This window comes from Tachypleus tridentatus, chromosome 2 (genome assembly GCF_004210375.1).
Source record: "Tachypleus tridentatus isolate NWPU-2018 chromosome 2, ASM421037v1, whole genome shotgun sequence".
In the NCBI taxonomy this organism is placed as follows: domain Eukaryota; kingdom Metazoa; phylum Arthropoda; class Merostomata; order Xiphosura; family Limulidae; genus Tachypleus; species Tachypleus tridentatus.
This window is the reverse complement of record NC_134826.1, coordinates 19,366,346-19,381,779: the sequence shown is the minus strand read 5'-3', so window position 1 is coordinate 19,381,779 and position 15,434 is coordinate 19,366,346. Positions and strand designations below refer to the sequence as shown.

Below are 15,434 nucleotides of genomic sequence, written 5' to 3'. Positions count from 1 at the left end.
AGATTACGAGTCAAGTGTCTTAACCACCTGGCCATGCTGGGCCATCGTGATGTTAGGAAAATATGTACACTTGTAAAACCAACTTAAGACAGAAATACAAGATCCTATAACTCAAATGCTTTTAAAAAGGTGGATCTTTCACGATCAGTTCACCCATTATAAAGAAATCTCAAATTTTTGAAAGCCCTTAGTCTTGTAATCTTGTCAACAAAATATACAGTAATTAGTAGAACCGTGCAAACATGTTCAAACATTTCTACGGCTTTCCCTTACTGTTTCTCAAATTTGATTAAACATTCTCAACAAAATCTCCAAACCAACTGAGTAATGATCTTAAACAATTAAAAAACACCTTTATTCTGCATTACCAAAGACTATAATCTAATACACTGTTTACTTAAAGAAAGTTAGAATTACTAACAGTTTTATATTGGACTTGTACAAAGGTTTTTGGTTTTTTTATTTTACAGTCTCAAAAATTAACTCAAGTCTATTTATTGTTAGCTAAGTTTATAATGGAAACTTTATAATAAATCAGCTATATATACATCTTAGAAATAAAGTGAAAAAATATATTTGCGGGTAAAATGTAAAAGCAACGATGAAATACATAATGAATCTTCTGATAAGCAGTGTCAAACATCTTTAAAAAATGATTGTTATTTTCTATTTTTTCGAGAAACAAAACATTTTAAGATTATTCCTGCATTATTTATTATTCTGTTACAATGCTATAAATGGAAGGACATCTTCCGAGTGACCCAAAAAGTTATGAAAGAAAAATGAATTACATTAATCACATCACATGTAAATGACAGTCATCATCCCTTAATGGATGGTTGTATTACATTCACTAATCTCTCAAGTTGTACATCACAGTTCAAAATAATTTTGAGCTGTTTTTGTGTAGTTTTTATACCACCCATGGCTAGTGAATGTCAACACTTTCCAAAGTGCTATGCCTTCCTTGTTCAACTTATGGCTGTGATGACTGAGGCTTCAATGCTCACCAACTATTTGTTCCAAAGAAAAGTGTTTTATAAGTACTGCTACCAATCCTTTAGAAGACACATCATCAAGACATTTTGAAACATGCTGTATGGTATTTAGTAGTTAAGGAAATAATGCAACTTATCAAATTACACTGCCCTGACAGCGGGTAAGTGAAATCAAATGAAAGCTAAAACATTATACAATACTGGACAGAGATGACTAAACCAGCTTCCACTCATTTTCTAATACATAATAAATTACAGTTTACATTTTTATATATAAATAAAAACAATTCATTCAGTATCAATTTATTTTTAGATAAATACACACTTGTTTTCTGTTTGAAGTTGAACACAAAACTATACAATGGGCTATCTGCATTTTACCCACGATGCATAACAAAACCTTAGTTTCTCGCGTTGCAAGTCTGCAAACACATTGCTGTACAACTGGGGAGGCAGCATGCATTCAAAACGTATTAGTATCTTATTACTTATTTAAAAGCTGAAACTACTAAACTTGGAGAACTTCTGTAATAGTAGTATAAAATTCCAAACATCTACGTGGTTAACACCAGATCTTTAAAGACTTAAATACAGGTTATACAGAGTTCCATAACATGTAGACAGTGAAATGATGAACAGTAATCATGAAAAGATTTAGAAGCCTGTAATAAGAAAGAAAACTTGTACATTTTGTAGCAGAAATCACTACTAAACATTTGGAATGACAATGAAACACTTTGACTCCAGTTTTCTATGATTTTGAACACAATTATGTTACCTCAACTTTTTTCTTTTTCTTTTGAGAACTTTCACGTTTTTCAGTTCCATTAATCTTTCTTTTTTTATCTGAAGTATCTTTCTTTTCTTCCACGTCTACTTTCCGTTTTTCTTCAAACTCGGAAATAAGCTCTGGACAGTCAAGATTCTCCTCAGGCTCCCAAGTATTTTCAGACCTGATAATAAAAAACCAAAATGAACAGACTTCAAACAGCACACAAGGTAGCTAGTCAAAGAGTTTTTCTGACTAATGTTTGTTTCCCCTCTGTGTTTAACCATAGGTACTGTGAACTGGTACCTGACTTTTGAATTTTGCTCTTAATTTTACAGTAATGAAAAACTAAAGAATAGATAAATGTAACAAAACACAACTTTAGTTACTAAACAGTTCTTATTTATTCTGCTTTAATTTTGAACATGAACACACCTGATCAGTTACCATGATTTCATGTTTATCACAAACTTTTTCTTATCAGTGGCCATGATCTGCATGATAAAATTTGGCTGAATTAGTGTGTGTTTGGTTAATCATTCTTTATTACAAACAACTGTGCTAGTAATATCCACACAACCTAACTCATGACCATTAATCATGTTCATACAACTACTCTGCTCCCATCATTGCCAAAGCTAGTTTGATAACTGAATATTGTAGAAACATTATTGGAACATCGACAGAACCACCACATGCAATGCTATACAGAAAATTTAAATCTAAAGGTTGGTTTTGGCAATTGGGGTTATCATTATAAGACCACTGTACTCCTATAATGTACTAAAACGGCAGAATAATCAGTTATTTTATTCTACTTTCTGCTTCTTTCAATACTTTCACCCGAGAGAATTCTCTTCCTCATATCGATCATCTCCTGAAATCTTTTTTTTTTGTTCATGCATTAGAAAAAGACATTTGTGCAGCCTTGGCTCCAATAAAGTCATCTTTTAAACTAGTCTCCTTGTTTCTTCACTGGATGATGGGTTCACTTCTACCATTTCAGCAATACCTTTCTCACTGTACTTCTCTTTCCAAGTTCATCTCCCTTTCTTTTATATTATTTAGTTTTTATCTTTTCCTTTTTTTCTGTATCTCTTCTTTTTTTATATTAAACAGGACACCTTTGCTGAGCTTACAACATCTCTTTCTATTGGCAGCAAGTACATTCTGCCATCTGATAACAGTATTTCTTATTGTATTCTCAAACAGATGTGATGACCCCTCTGATGTAAGAACCATCTTATTAGTTCACAATTATCTTTCAATGTCTGCTTGTCCATAGTTTATAATTAGAGTATTCCCAATCTTTGGCAATTTGTTATATTTGTTGAAGTCACTCAAGCCCTTCAAAGCAAACACATCACACTAGTAGTTACAAACACGCACCAGCTGTCATCTCTTTAGATATTTTCTCCTTTGTGTACGTTATAAACTCCTTTGTGTACGTTACAAACATGCACCAGCTGTCATCTCTTTAGATATTTTCTCCTTTGTGTACGTTATAAACACGCACCAGCTGTCATCTCTTTAGATATTTTCTCCTTTGTGTACGTTATAAACACGCACCAGCTGTCATCTCTTTAGATATTTTCTCCTTTGTGTACGTTATAAACACGCACCAGCTGTCATCTCTTTAGATATTTTCTCCTTTGTGTACGTTACAAACATGCACCAGCTGTCATCTCTTTAGATATTTTCTCCTTTCTGTACATATTAAACCCATCCAAAACCTGGATTTCACCTACCATGATACCTGGAAATATTTCAACTAAGCATTTCAGTTGTTCCAATGAAATGATGTGACTGATTCACAGAGTTTACACATGCTACTGACTTCATACTTTTACACTATCCAATGTCACTTTAGACTACATGACACCCACATTCTTTCTAGATCTTTTCTGCTTGTGATGTAACTTTACTAAGAGTTAGTCTTGCTTCTACTGAAATCATTGTCACTCTTCACAGTCATGTTGAATTCAGTGGGAGATGTTACCTCTTCCTTTAAAAGCCTCATGACTATAGTTGAGAGCAGTACGTTCATGTAATCAAACTGGACATGTACCACAGAAGACAAATGATGCATAGCTCTTGGATATCTATCTAGTTGACTTTTCTGCCTCTCCAAGAACGTCATCTCCACCAGCAACACTCTTGAATCATTTCTGTTTCCACAGACCCTGCTTCTGATGAAGCATTGCAGACAGGAGGATTTTTTAAACATGCTGAAAGAGCTTCTTGAAATGTGGCCAGGTCTGTTGTCTTACTCCAATACCAGCAATCCAGCAAGTTGTGCAGGGTCCAACAATAACTAAGCTTTGCTCACCTTACCTAATGATTTCATCATTTATTTTGAATTTGACATATTTGTTTACATGTGAACCACCTGCAGACATTGACAAGGTACTGACTGATCAAAATTTAGTTTTTTTCAAGAATCTTTGAAGTTACAACTACGATGTTCAATGAACCCAGAAGGAAACAACACTTTTCACCTTTTCTTAACATATCTCCATATCACAATTTTCCCAAAGTACAAACTCAAAAATTTGATTTTTTTTTTTTCCTGTTGTTGTTATTATTGGGAAAGTTAGATTTTGTGGTTGGCTAATAATGCTAGTATGGATAAACTTTCTGTTGTGGATACTGCACCTCTTTGCTGTTTTATTCACATACATGTTATATGGAATTTAACTGAATATGAGTGGTTGTGTTTGGTAACATGGTACAGTGTATACAGCTCAGATAGTTAAGGCACATTTAAATCACTGGTGCAGCCATTCTAAAATATGCAAGTATTAATGATCAAAATATGTTTTGTATTTAAATCAACATTCAAACAATGTAAAAAAAGCATATATATATATATATATATATATACACACACACACACACACACTACACTTGTATGCATATACAAGAGTCAAATATGTCAGTGAAAACAAAAGCTCATAAATATTTAGTGACATTAAATTCTAGTATAGATGCTCATGACAATAAAACTAACATGACTGGCTCAACTTTACCTACAAACCTTTGGTCGGAACTGAAATGATCAAACTCAGAATCTTCACTATTAAACATGACATTCAAAACACTGACCCTCCCTTCCCTTCAGATTATGCATGTACAGGCTTGAGGCTAACAGTAGACAGACATGACCAATTGAGTTTACTAAATACAGAAAGCCTAGCTACCATGACAAAATCCACAAATTAAACAGAACACAATAAATAAAATAAGTCTAGCTTTGCCTGAAAAATTGGTGCGCGTGTGTGTGTGTGCACGCACATGCAGCATTCAAGGATGGTGTACATATTATGATACAGTAGCATTTGTGCTAGTTTCAGTACAAGTACGGTCTTGCTACACACTGTAACTGGCAAACTGACCAAGACTGCTGTTCTGTTTAGAAGTCTTACATAACATTGACTGTTTCCTTAGTATGGTTAGGGCTTGTTTTTTCCCCCCAATATAATGAAGACTTCTTGGGATATAAGGCATCAAAAGTTTGTTGACTGAAGGTGCAAGATTACAAACTAAACATTTGTACTTTAATAGAAATAGATAAGATATAAAAACATCAAAATTGTATTTGGGTCTTTTTACATCAATACTGTTGTAACTGCTTGTTGTTTTTTTCAGGTAACCTTGGATGCACATCACATTTTCCAGAAGGAAAACTGAACATTCTCTTGAAACATCAAGCAGCTCTGACAAGTGATATTCATCAGCTGAATATTTTTCAGTCTTTCCTTCTGTGTGTGTGGAGATTAAACTAATAAACTTTAAGTTACTAGAGCTCCCTCCTAAATTCAAATAGTTTAAAAAAAAAGAATAGGTACAGCCTCCACATTTTCATTTTTTCCAAAATTTATAAAGTACCACATTTACTACACCAAATAATGAAGTTTTTTTCCATTTAATATTCTAATCAAAAACACTGTATTCTTTTAAATATACTAATAAAAAACAGATGTGGACATAATACATCTTTGGCCATACAAGTCACCTCTTAAATAATTCCAACAGAAAACACCTACAACAAAATACTAATATTAAATTGCATTAGTTTAAATGTAAAAGAAAAACATATCTGTTTTATCAGTAGTTTTAGCCTGCTCAAAGCAAATTGTTTAACACTTCTGTGGAATTATCTTTGTTTAATTAAGAATAAATAACATTTAAACTCGGCAGTTCCTTAAGTGTGATTTGTAGCCCAATTAGTTCATTATTTGCATTTTTTTCATTTTATTTTGTGTGTGGTGGTGGTGGGGGGTGTGGTAATCACATTTGAAATGTGTCTGAAGGAAAGGTTATTAAATGACCTGTAAACCTACATTGATGTTGTGTTATTGAGACTGGCAATAACCCTTTACTGATAAAATTGAGAAGATATTCTGTTAAGTTTCAAATTTTTCTAATGCTATACCATAAAAAACATTACCTTACAACTGAAATAGGAAAGGTTATTCTGTTTTATAAAAATATCTACAGAGATAACTGTAACTCCTTATTTACACTTCATTTATACCTATCTCTACAGAGATGAAAATATTACCTTCTTCAAGAATTTCATCTTTATAGTTGGCTTTCTGAATCAAGAACGTATGGTCCATCTATAACCTTTTTTAACTAATGAAAGTGAACATACTACAATTCATGAGGAAATGTTTACAATAGCTTTATCTGAAGAGAACATAATGCTACTTCATTATTTCTCTCCTTGCTTTATCAAGTCCTGTTTATTCCAACAAATTTGTGATGAGAAGCTATATGACAATCATTCACCATTTTAACTGCTACTGACTTTAAATATCTGCTGGTCTTTGTTTTACAAACCACAAGATCAACACAGACACTGAGAAGTTCAATCCTGTTGTCTCACTTTTGCTCCACAATTCTGAGATACCTCTCAGCAGGTGTCTGAAGAGTAACAAATTCAACCACACCAACCCTTTTCAGAAATAGTTTCAAACTACAGCCTGATGTCTTTATTCAAAGTTATTTCATGTTCTACACAACCAACTAAAAGAATGTTAACATGATCAAGGGACATTGGATAATTTGGTCCTTTAACCCTCTATACACAGGTCAAAGGTCACCTCATTCTACTTGTTAACTTGTTTTCATAATTTCACTGCAAATTATAATTCAAACTTCAATATTATACATTATTTGATTTCTTAATTTAAAAGCACATGTTAAACAACTTCATATATATATATATATTGAATTTGATAGGTCACATGGTATGCTGGTTAGTATTAAATGAATTTACCCTTTCCCTTAATTAAATAACAAGCAACATTTGCAATATAACTCATTAGTTAGGCAAGTGGTGGTTTATATTGGAATTCACTCATCATAATCACTGAATGATTCATAAAGGTTCTTTCACCAAACTAATTGGGATTTTGGCATTGCAGTATTAAGCCTATACTCTACAGTGAAATGCTATCAACCATCCTCCTTTAAAAACATAGGTTTTTCAGTCTCCAGGCAACTGCCCCACTCTCTTAACCAATCAAGAATGCAGCTTCCACATCTGATTTTGCCTTCTTTTAAAATCCTGGGGTAAATAGTGGTTGACCCTGGTACTTTATCTGTTTTTAATCTCCCACTGTTCACACTTACAATAAAAGCATTAATATCTACATAATTAAATTAAATTTTAACCTGTCCAATAGAATGATGAAGAGCAGAAATATTGCAAATATCTTTTCTTGGAGAAATCAAATTTTTGCTCTCACGCACTAAGCTAAACAGTGGGCTATCTATGCTGTGCTCACAACTAGTGCTGAAACTAGACTTTTTTAATGTTACAAGTTCACAGACCAAACAACTGGGGACACGGGAAAAAAACACACTAAAAGTCCAGCCAACTCACAGCTCTCAACAATAAACTTGATATAATAATCTTTCAAGGGTACAATCTCAAGTTATCAATTCACTTACCTTCAAATTATTTATAAAGTCCTTGCTGTTGGTTTTAAGACCTTGAGCCCATTGTTTCTCAAAAATACTATCTGACTTTATTTTTTTAAACAAAATTCTCAATCTTACAGTTCAGTATATCTTCCATCTTTTTTATCAGTGTTAACTTCTTAAAACATTTATTTCCACCTATCTTATGAAAATATCCATTAAGTTTCTCTCATAGCAAACAATGACCAACAGATAACTTTAGATACTACACACCAATAATATTAATATGACAGCTTACTCTGGATATCCTTTCCACTTCAAAAAATATTCCACTTTTCCAGCCTCTATTCTTTTATCCAGAATCTTTTCTACAATATACTCTTCTTCTGGAACTGGACTTGCATCCTTCTGTTTCTTTTTGCCCATGATTACTGTAAAATAAAATGTTACGGACTGTAATATAATTTTTTTTCTTTAACACATCAAAGAGTAAAAACTGTTAGTTTCAATAAAGATCAGTGAGAAATTATGGATAATAAATAGAATTCCCTCCCTTTCTCATCTCTATTTTGTTGTCGTCAAGTGCATGAAATACCAGTGTTACGCTTAATATAATGTAATATTTTACAGTGTAAGGTTTGCCGATTTTCACTCCTTCAAAAGGAAAGACATTTACAAAAAAACTACTTTCAGGAAAATCTTTTACAAGACTTATCTAATCATATTTGTGGCCAAGTTTAAAGCCAAAGATCCACTGATTTCAAATGTTTTATTTCCTATCAATTTCATAAAAAAATACAATGTTGTAAGCCAATTTATTATTTTATCAAACAATAAAAATAATAACTATAATAAAAAAAGTATTTTCTTTTTGTTACCAAGTGAAAGCAGTAAAAATGTATTTGTGTTCTAAACTCTTAATACATGTAGAACAATAAGATAAAACAATTCCAATTATAATAAATGTAGCAACTTTTCATTTGCAAAAGTGAGAATTCTGCATCTGGAAAGTTAAAATTTTCTGTAAATTATATCATGAACTTAAAATTGTCACAATATTTCAGTCATTTATGACAAAGTTGTGGGTGGTGTATTAATTTAGTTTATACTTCTCAATGAAATTGTCAAGTTACAAAATAAAATTATTATATTGATTGCAGATAGTTTTGGATACTTATGTTCTTTCCTTTTCCATTACTAATAAGTAATATATTTTAATGTGATATTGGATGTTTTCATCTTCCAGGTGATCTATACTTAAATTTTCTCATGATCACTTTTTTAATTTTTTCACTTGTGACCTGGCCTATACTTATGTATATTAGACCTGTTTTCTCAAATCTTATTTAATATTTTTTAAATGCTAAAGTAAAACTACAAATTTAGTTTTAAAAAATTGATCCTATCTCTAAAATTGAATGTCAAACAAAAAACAGTATAATTTACAAATGTTTTGAAATATCCTTTTAATATTCAAACAAGAAATGTCTAACATTTTACATTCTTTAACGGCCAATCGTTCCTTAATTTATTACGAATGGTAAATCACTTTGATCTACGACAGAAATGGCGCCACTTATTCTATCATTTTGAATATTCCAAACCGCAATAGTTAGGCTTAACGTTTAACTTAAATTTTGCAAGGCTGTAAACCTTTAGGATCAAAATAACACAATATTAGTAATCAAAGAAGTTAAAGATAATATTTCAATCATAAAAATTACAAAAGGCTAATGAAAGGTACTTAAAACTAACCTAATTCTGAAAGAAAATACGGCTAACTTAAACACGTTAAGGTAAAGAAACACTGACAGCGTTACCTTCTAAACTAGTAAAACTACAGAATTAGCGGGAACGACGCGGGTATGTTAAAAACTGTCGAACAAATTAACAAAAAATAAGATTTGTCACCATATTTGTATATGTTAACAATTTTAATGTACAGTGAAAAGTATTTTACATCTCTAAAAGAATTTAAATTATCATATAATCACTTCATTATATCTACTGTTTATGATTAACAAAAACTATTTTAATATAATCTATATATATTAATGATAATATCATTAGTTTCTTGTAATATTATACAGTTAATTAATGCAGATAACATTCATGCAAAGTTTTCAGCTCTACAATAAATTTGACCACAGGTTTGTTTCTTATTCAAGAGCGAACTTTTAACTTGGTATTTCATAAGATGTACTTATTTGATTGTATTATTGCATATTTCAAAACTGCACATGCTTATCTGCGTTCTGTCCACTGGGGGAATCGAATGTACTTATTTGATTGTATTATTGCATATTTCAAAACTGCACATGCTTATCTGCGTTCTGTCCACTGGGGGAATCGAATTCTGGATTTTAGCGTTGAAGTTCATAAACTTACCGCTGGCCCATTGAAGAACTAACAAAGCATCATGTAACTGTTTTGACCAACGGCAGAAAAAATACTTTTTTTAATTTTAACTTTGGAAATTAATACCTTACCTTATTAACTTTAGGTCCACCACTAAAGTAATCAGTAGCAAATAAAAAACAAAACAAAAATGATATTACCAAAACTATGTTTTCACAAATAAGAGAGAGAAATCCAGTTTCACTTGCCATAATAAATGGTAGTAATATTTGGATTATTGTATTTTTTTAACAGCTTTCTTTACGACTTTTCGGAGAAGAGCATATACTAGTTTAAGAATCGAATATTTTAACAAATGTCTTACATAAACAGCGTTCCGACCGTATTCATTTAATTATTAATTTTCTTTATCAAAACGTTCATTTCGATGAAGAAAATATGACGTTAATGTAAGAAGCTCTACGTCAAAGCCAAACAAAGTCATTGCTGTATATCATTCAGCCTGAGGAGCTCTGGATAGATCAAAAGGTTTGTTTGTTTTGGAATTTCGCACAAAGTTACTAGAGGACCATCTGTGCTAGCCGTCCCTAATTTAGCAGTGTAAGACTAGAGGGAAGGCAGCTAGTCATCACCACCCACCGCCAACTCTTGGGCTACTCTTTTACCAACAAATAGTAGGATTGACCGTCACATTATAATGCCCACACGGCTGGGAGGGCGAGCATGTTTGGCGCGACCGAGATGCGAACCCGCGACCCTCAGATTACGAGACGCACGCCTTAACACGCTTGGCCATGCCGGGCCCAGATCAAAAGAAGTTCGCTTGTTTGTGTTATTTTTATTTCGCGCAAAGCTGCAAGAAAGTTATCTGCGTCAGCCGTCCATAATTTGGCAGACAAAGACTAGAGGGAAGGCAGCTAGTAATCATCACCCACTACCAACTCTTGGGCTACTCTTATCAACGAATAGTGGGATTTACCGTAACCTTAAAACGCCGCTATGACTGAAAGGACGAGCATATTTGGTGTAACGGAGATTCGAACACACGACTTCGATACTGCAAGTCAAGCATCCTTACCACCTGGCCATGCCGAGCCACCAATGGGATCCTCAGCAAAAGAATGCAAGAAATAGTGATTGGAATATTCCTTTACAGTCTTTTCGTCGGAAACCCCTTATGAACCAACTAAATATTGTAGTGTTTAAAATTAAAACAAGCCTAATGCCACTGTTTTGTAACAAATACTGTTAATTGCAATCACACTTCGCCAAATCACAACACACAAAGCATACACGTTATAACAATTGTTAAAAAGATTATATTTCCCACATTTGACATTTAAATTTAACTCGTTCATCTGTTGACGTTCCAATTTTAGGTGCCATAAATAAATTTCAAAGGCATCTTCAGTAAAAATCATAGGCACCGGAACAAAGGGCCCGTGCCCCGAATCTCTAGTTAGTATTTTAAAAAATTGATATCATAATGAAACGCAGAAAATTGAGAGTCGATCTTTTAAGTACCTAATTACACATCTTTTCACTACTGATGATCAACTACTCAAATGAGAATATAACATGCACTACTTCACGTGTTTTCTTAATCTATGAATGTCCTAACAAGTTATAAAGGTGATTTCTTAACCGTTTAAACGTACCCAACACTATAACTACATAAAACGTTTTTGCAACATACGTTAACATTAAGCACAATTTCTAAAACTATCTAAAATAAGACGACAAACTGGGATAGAAACCCTTATAGCCCGATCGCATCAGGACTGAGCAAAAAAATTTTTTTTTCATTTCACACAAAGCTACACCAGAACTACATGTCCTTAATGTAGCAAGGTAAGACTAAAAGGAAGTCAGCTGGTCACCATCATCCACGGCCAACTATTTTACCAACGAATAGTGGAGTTGACTGTCACGTTATGCCGCCCCCACGCCTGAAAGGACGAGAATATTTGGTGCGAGGAGGATTCGAACTCGCCACCCTTTATTGGTTGGTTTAGTGTTTTATGGCACAAAGCAGCTAGGCTATCTGCACCAAAAGTCCGGTAAAAATAAATTAAATATAGTAATATACATAAAAGGAAATGAAGGTAAAACAAAACAGCATTGAAAAACAGAAAAAGCATAATACCAATGTTGACACCTTGTCTACAGTGTTAAGAGAGAAAGCAGAGTAAGAGAAGTTGTAAAGGACTTTCTCTAACAAAATGGTAATTGTCATAACCTGCCAGGAAGACTAACAGGTAAGTACAAAAAACACCATCAGTCACATGAAGTTGGCCTTTCCAGTCCTGGTTCCGGGTTGTATGTCATTATGGCCAGTATCAAAAAGTAAAGTAATAAAAGTGTTAAAAGACATACAGCAAAATTGTAATAACAACTCACCAGGACGACTAACGAGTAGTTCAAACAGCAGCGTTAGTCACATGAAATTGGCCTTTCCAGTCCTGGTGTCCAGTTATTTAATGTTATGGCCATTTTCCAATTTCAAATTGAACTAGAGAGATTGAGACTCTTAAAAGGGAACCACAATTAAAAAGGTTTAATGAATAAATATCAAACATTTAAATGACATTAAAAATATTAATGACAATTAAAAAATTAAAAACTTTATCAAGGTGGACAGTGTCACCATCACCAATAACACTGTCTAATATCATGTACAAACCCTGGGACAGAACATGTTTAAAACAGTGTCGTCGTTGAAAGTCGAAACGATAGCAAGAAAGTAAAATGTGGCTTACAGTGATTTGAGTGTTACACAAACTACACACTGGTGCAACAGTTCCAGATAAAAGAAAACGATGAATTAAAAAACTGTGACCAATGCTTAGTCTAGTTAGAACAATTTCCTCCTTTCGAACCTTACGGAAACTAGATGGCCAAAGTCCAAACAGGATTTTATTTGGAAAAGCTTGTTGTCGCGTTGCTCACACCAAGTTGACTACCAACTGACATGGAGCCGAGCCTTGAATAAAGGACCATAGTCCATGTATTGAATAGACACAATGGTGATAGTGCCAAAGCAGATAGATTTAGTTGCCGTATCTTCAAGCTCGTTACCGCGAATACCAACGTGGCCTGGTATCCAGAAAAACTGGATAGAAGTAGATGATAATGAAAAATGGACCAGTTGGTTTTGAATATCAGCAAGAACAGGGTGTGAACCAACATGAAGCAATTCCAGGGCTAGTAGAGAACAAAGCAAGTCAGTATCAATAGTGCAGTTGGAGTACTGCTTGGCTTCAATATGATCCAGGGCAAGAGAAATGGCATACAGTTCAGTAGTAGTGAATACAGAAGCTGTAGAGGGGATTCTGCAGGCAACCACCAAACTGCAACAAACCATGACAGATTCCGACGATGACCGAAGAAGGTCGAAACGTTGTTCGCTCTTCTAGTAGTCTCAGCCTGCATATTGGAGCCCACCACCTGATTTGGAACCATCTGTATAAATTGGAATGGAAAATTGTTCGAAAGATGTTCAGTAAATAAAAGACGGTACTTCCAATTGAGAGTATCTGCTTTTCTCAGATGACTTAAAGAAAGGTCACATTTGGGGACTGTAATAAGCCATGGTGGGATGGGCTGACCAGTGGATTCTGCAATGTTGCAAGGACAGACCCAATTTATCCAATTGCATATGGATGCGAAGGCCAAAAGGAGCAATGGCAGATCGTCTGTTCTGAAAAAGTATGGCCCACTGAGGAAGGAAAACACATCCCCATGTGAGATGCTTTGGTAAGGAATGAAGTTTCAAAGAATATAGCAAAGACAGTTGCAAACGATGAAGGTGCAGAAAGCTCCAGTGCAGAGTCAAAGTCCTTAATGATGAACGGGGTCCAGCGTCTTTAAGGCCAATATTCTGGCAGAGCCATAGACCAGTGATCCATAGTCGAGTTTCGATCGAATAAGAGCACGATATATCTTTAATATAGAACATTGATCCACTCCCCAACTGGTGGTAGATAGGACACGGAAAATGGTCAGTGCTCTTTTGCATTTGACCCGTAGTTGCTTTAAGTGTGGAATAAAGGTCAGCTTATGGTCAAAGATAAGCCCCAAGAACTTGGTCTCAGGAATCACTGTTAGCGAAACTTCACCGATACATAGTTCAGGATTAGGGTGAATACCCCGTTGGCAGCAAAAGTCCATGCAAACAGTTTTAGAGAAAGAGAAATTAAAGCCATTTGCTGTGGTCCACTTTAGTACACGATTGAGGGCAGTTTGTAGTTGCCGCTCAATATATCTCATGTTCGAATTCTGACACGAGATGTGAAAGTCATCGACATAGAGCCCGTTTGCAACAGTGAGAGGGAGTTGTTCAGTAATGCCAGTAATCTTTATACTGAAAAGTGTGACACTCAAAACACAGCCCTGAGATACCCCAAGTTCCTGTAGAAAAAGAACAGGAAAGTGTCGAACCCACACGAACTTAGAATCTCCTGTCCATTAAATTTTTTTAATAAACATGGGTAAATGGCCACGTAACCCATATATATATATATATATGGAGGTCTCGCAAAATGCCATACCTCCATGTTGTGTCATAAGCCTTCTCAATGTCAAAGAATATTGATAAAAGATATTGTCGTTTGAGAAAGGCTTTTCTGATTGATGTTTCAAGTCGAATTTGGTGGTCTGTGGTGAAGTGCTGTTGTCGGAACCCACACTGGATGAGCGAGAGGAGGTAGTTTGATTCGAGGAACCAAACAAGACAATCATTAACCATCCTCTCTAAGATCTTACAGAGACAGCTCGTCAAAGCAATTGGACGGTAGTTTGAAGGAATCTTCGGATCTTTCCCAGGCTTAGAGAAAGGTAAGATAATAGCCTAGCACCAGGCATTAGGAAAAACCTTCTCCTACCAGATCCGTTTAAAAACAATTGGAAGAACACCAAGAGAAGCAGGAGAGATATAGTGCAGCATGTCATAGTGTACATCATCAGGTCCAACAGATGTACTGCCAGACTGATGAAGCGCCATTTTCAGTTCCTCCAGTGTAAAGGGGCGATTATATTCAAAGAGAAGTCAGTTCGAAAGGAAAAAGGTGAATGCTCTGCTCAACTCTTGATGGCCAAGGTGGAGAAACAAGCAGAAGTGCTAGATATCTAGCAAAAGCTTTCACCAAGAATATCGGCGATGATCCGGACATCAGCTACCTCTTGGCCATTAGAGAGTAAGATCGAGAGGGGGACAGAATTGTAGTGCCCACTGACCTTTCAAACCCTGTCCCATATGACCTGAAAACTGGTGGTAGAAGATATGCTAGTTGTGAACTTAATCCAAGATTCCTTCTGGCTTTGATGTCTTACCCACATAGCATGTGCCCATTGGAAAGTGATGCAGTTTGAAAGTGTGG

At 34.6% G+C, this 15,434-nt stretch overlaps 1 protein-coding gene across 5 annotated transcripts in view; it reads right to left on the bottom strand.

Moving 5' to 3' along the window:
* Window positions 1-15,434, bottom strand: part of LOC143239038 (chromobox protein homolog 1-like) — a 44,330-nt gene that overhangs the window by 10,454 nt on the left and 18,442 nt on the right. For 2 of the 5 annotated variants that reach the window (XM_076479831.1, XM_076479812.1), the window contains exons 1-3: window positions 9,454-9,606; window positions 7,997-8,129; window positions 1,777-1,951 (exon numbers count right to left, since the gene is read on the bottom strand). In XM_076479831.1, coding sequence (XP_076335946.1) covers window positions 1,777-1,951; window positions 7,997-8,124 — 303 coding nt within the window. In that variant the 5' untranslated portion in view covers window positions 8,125-8,129; window positions 9,454-9,606. Of the gene's footprint in view, window positions 1-1,776; window positions 1,952-7,996; window positions 8,130-9,453; window positions 9,652-15,434 lie in introns of those variants that run through there. The other 3 variants (XM_076479811.1, XM_076479815.1, XM_076479823.1) reach the window with 2 other exon arrangements.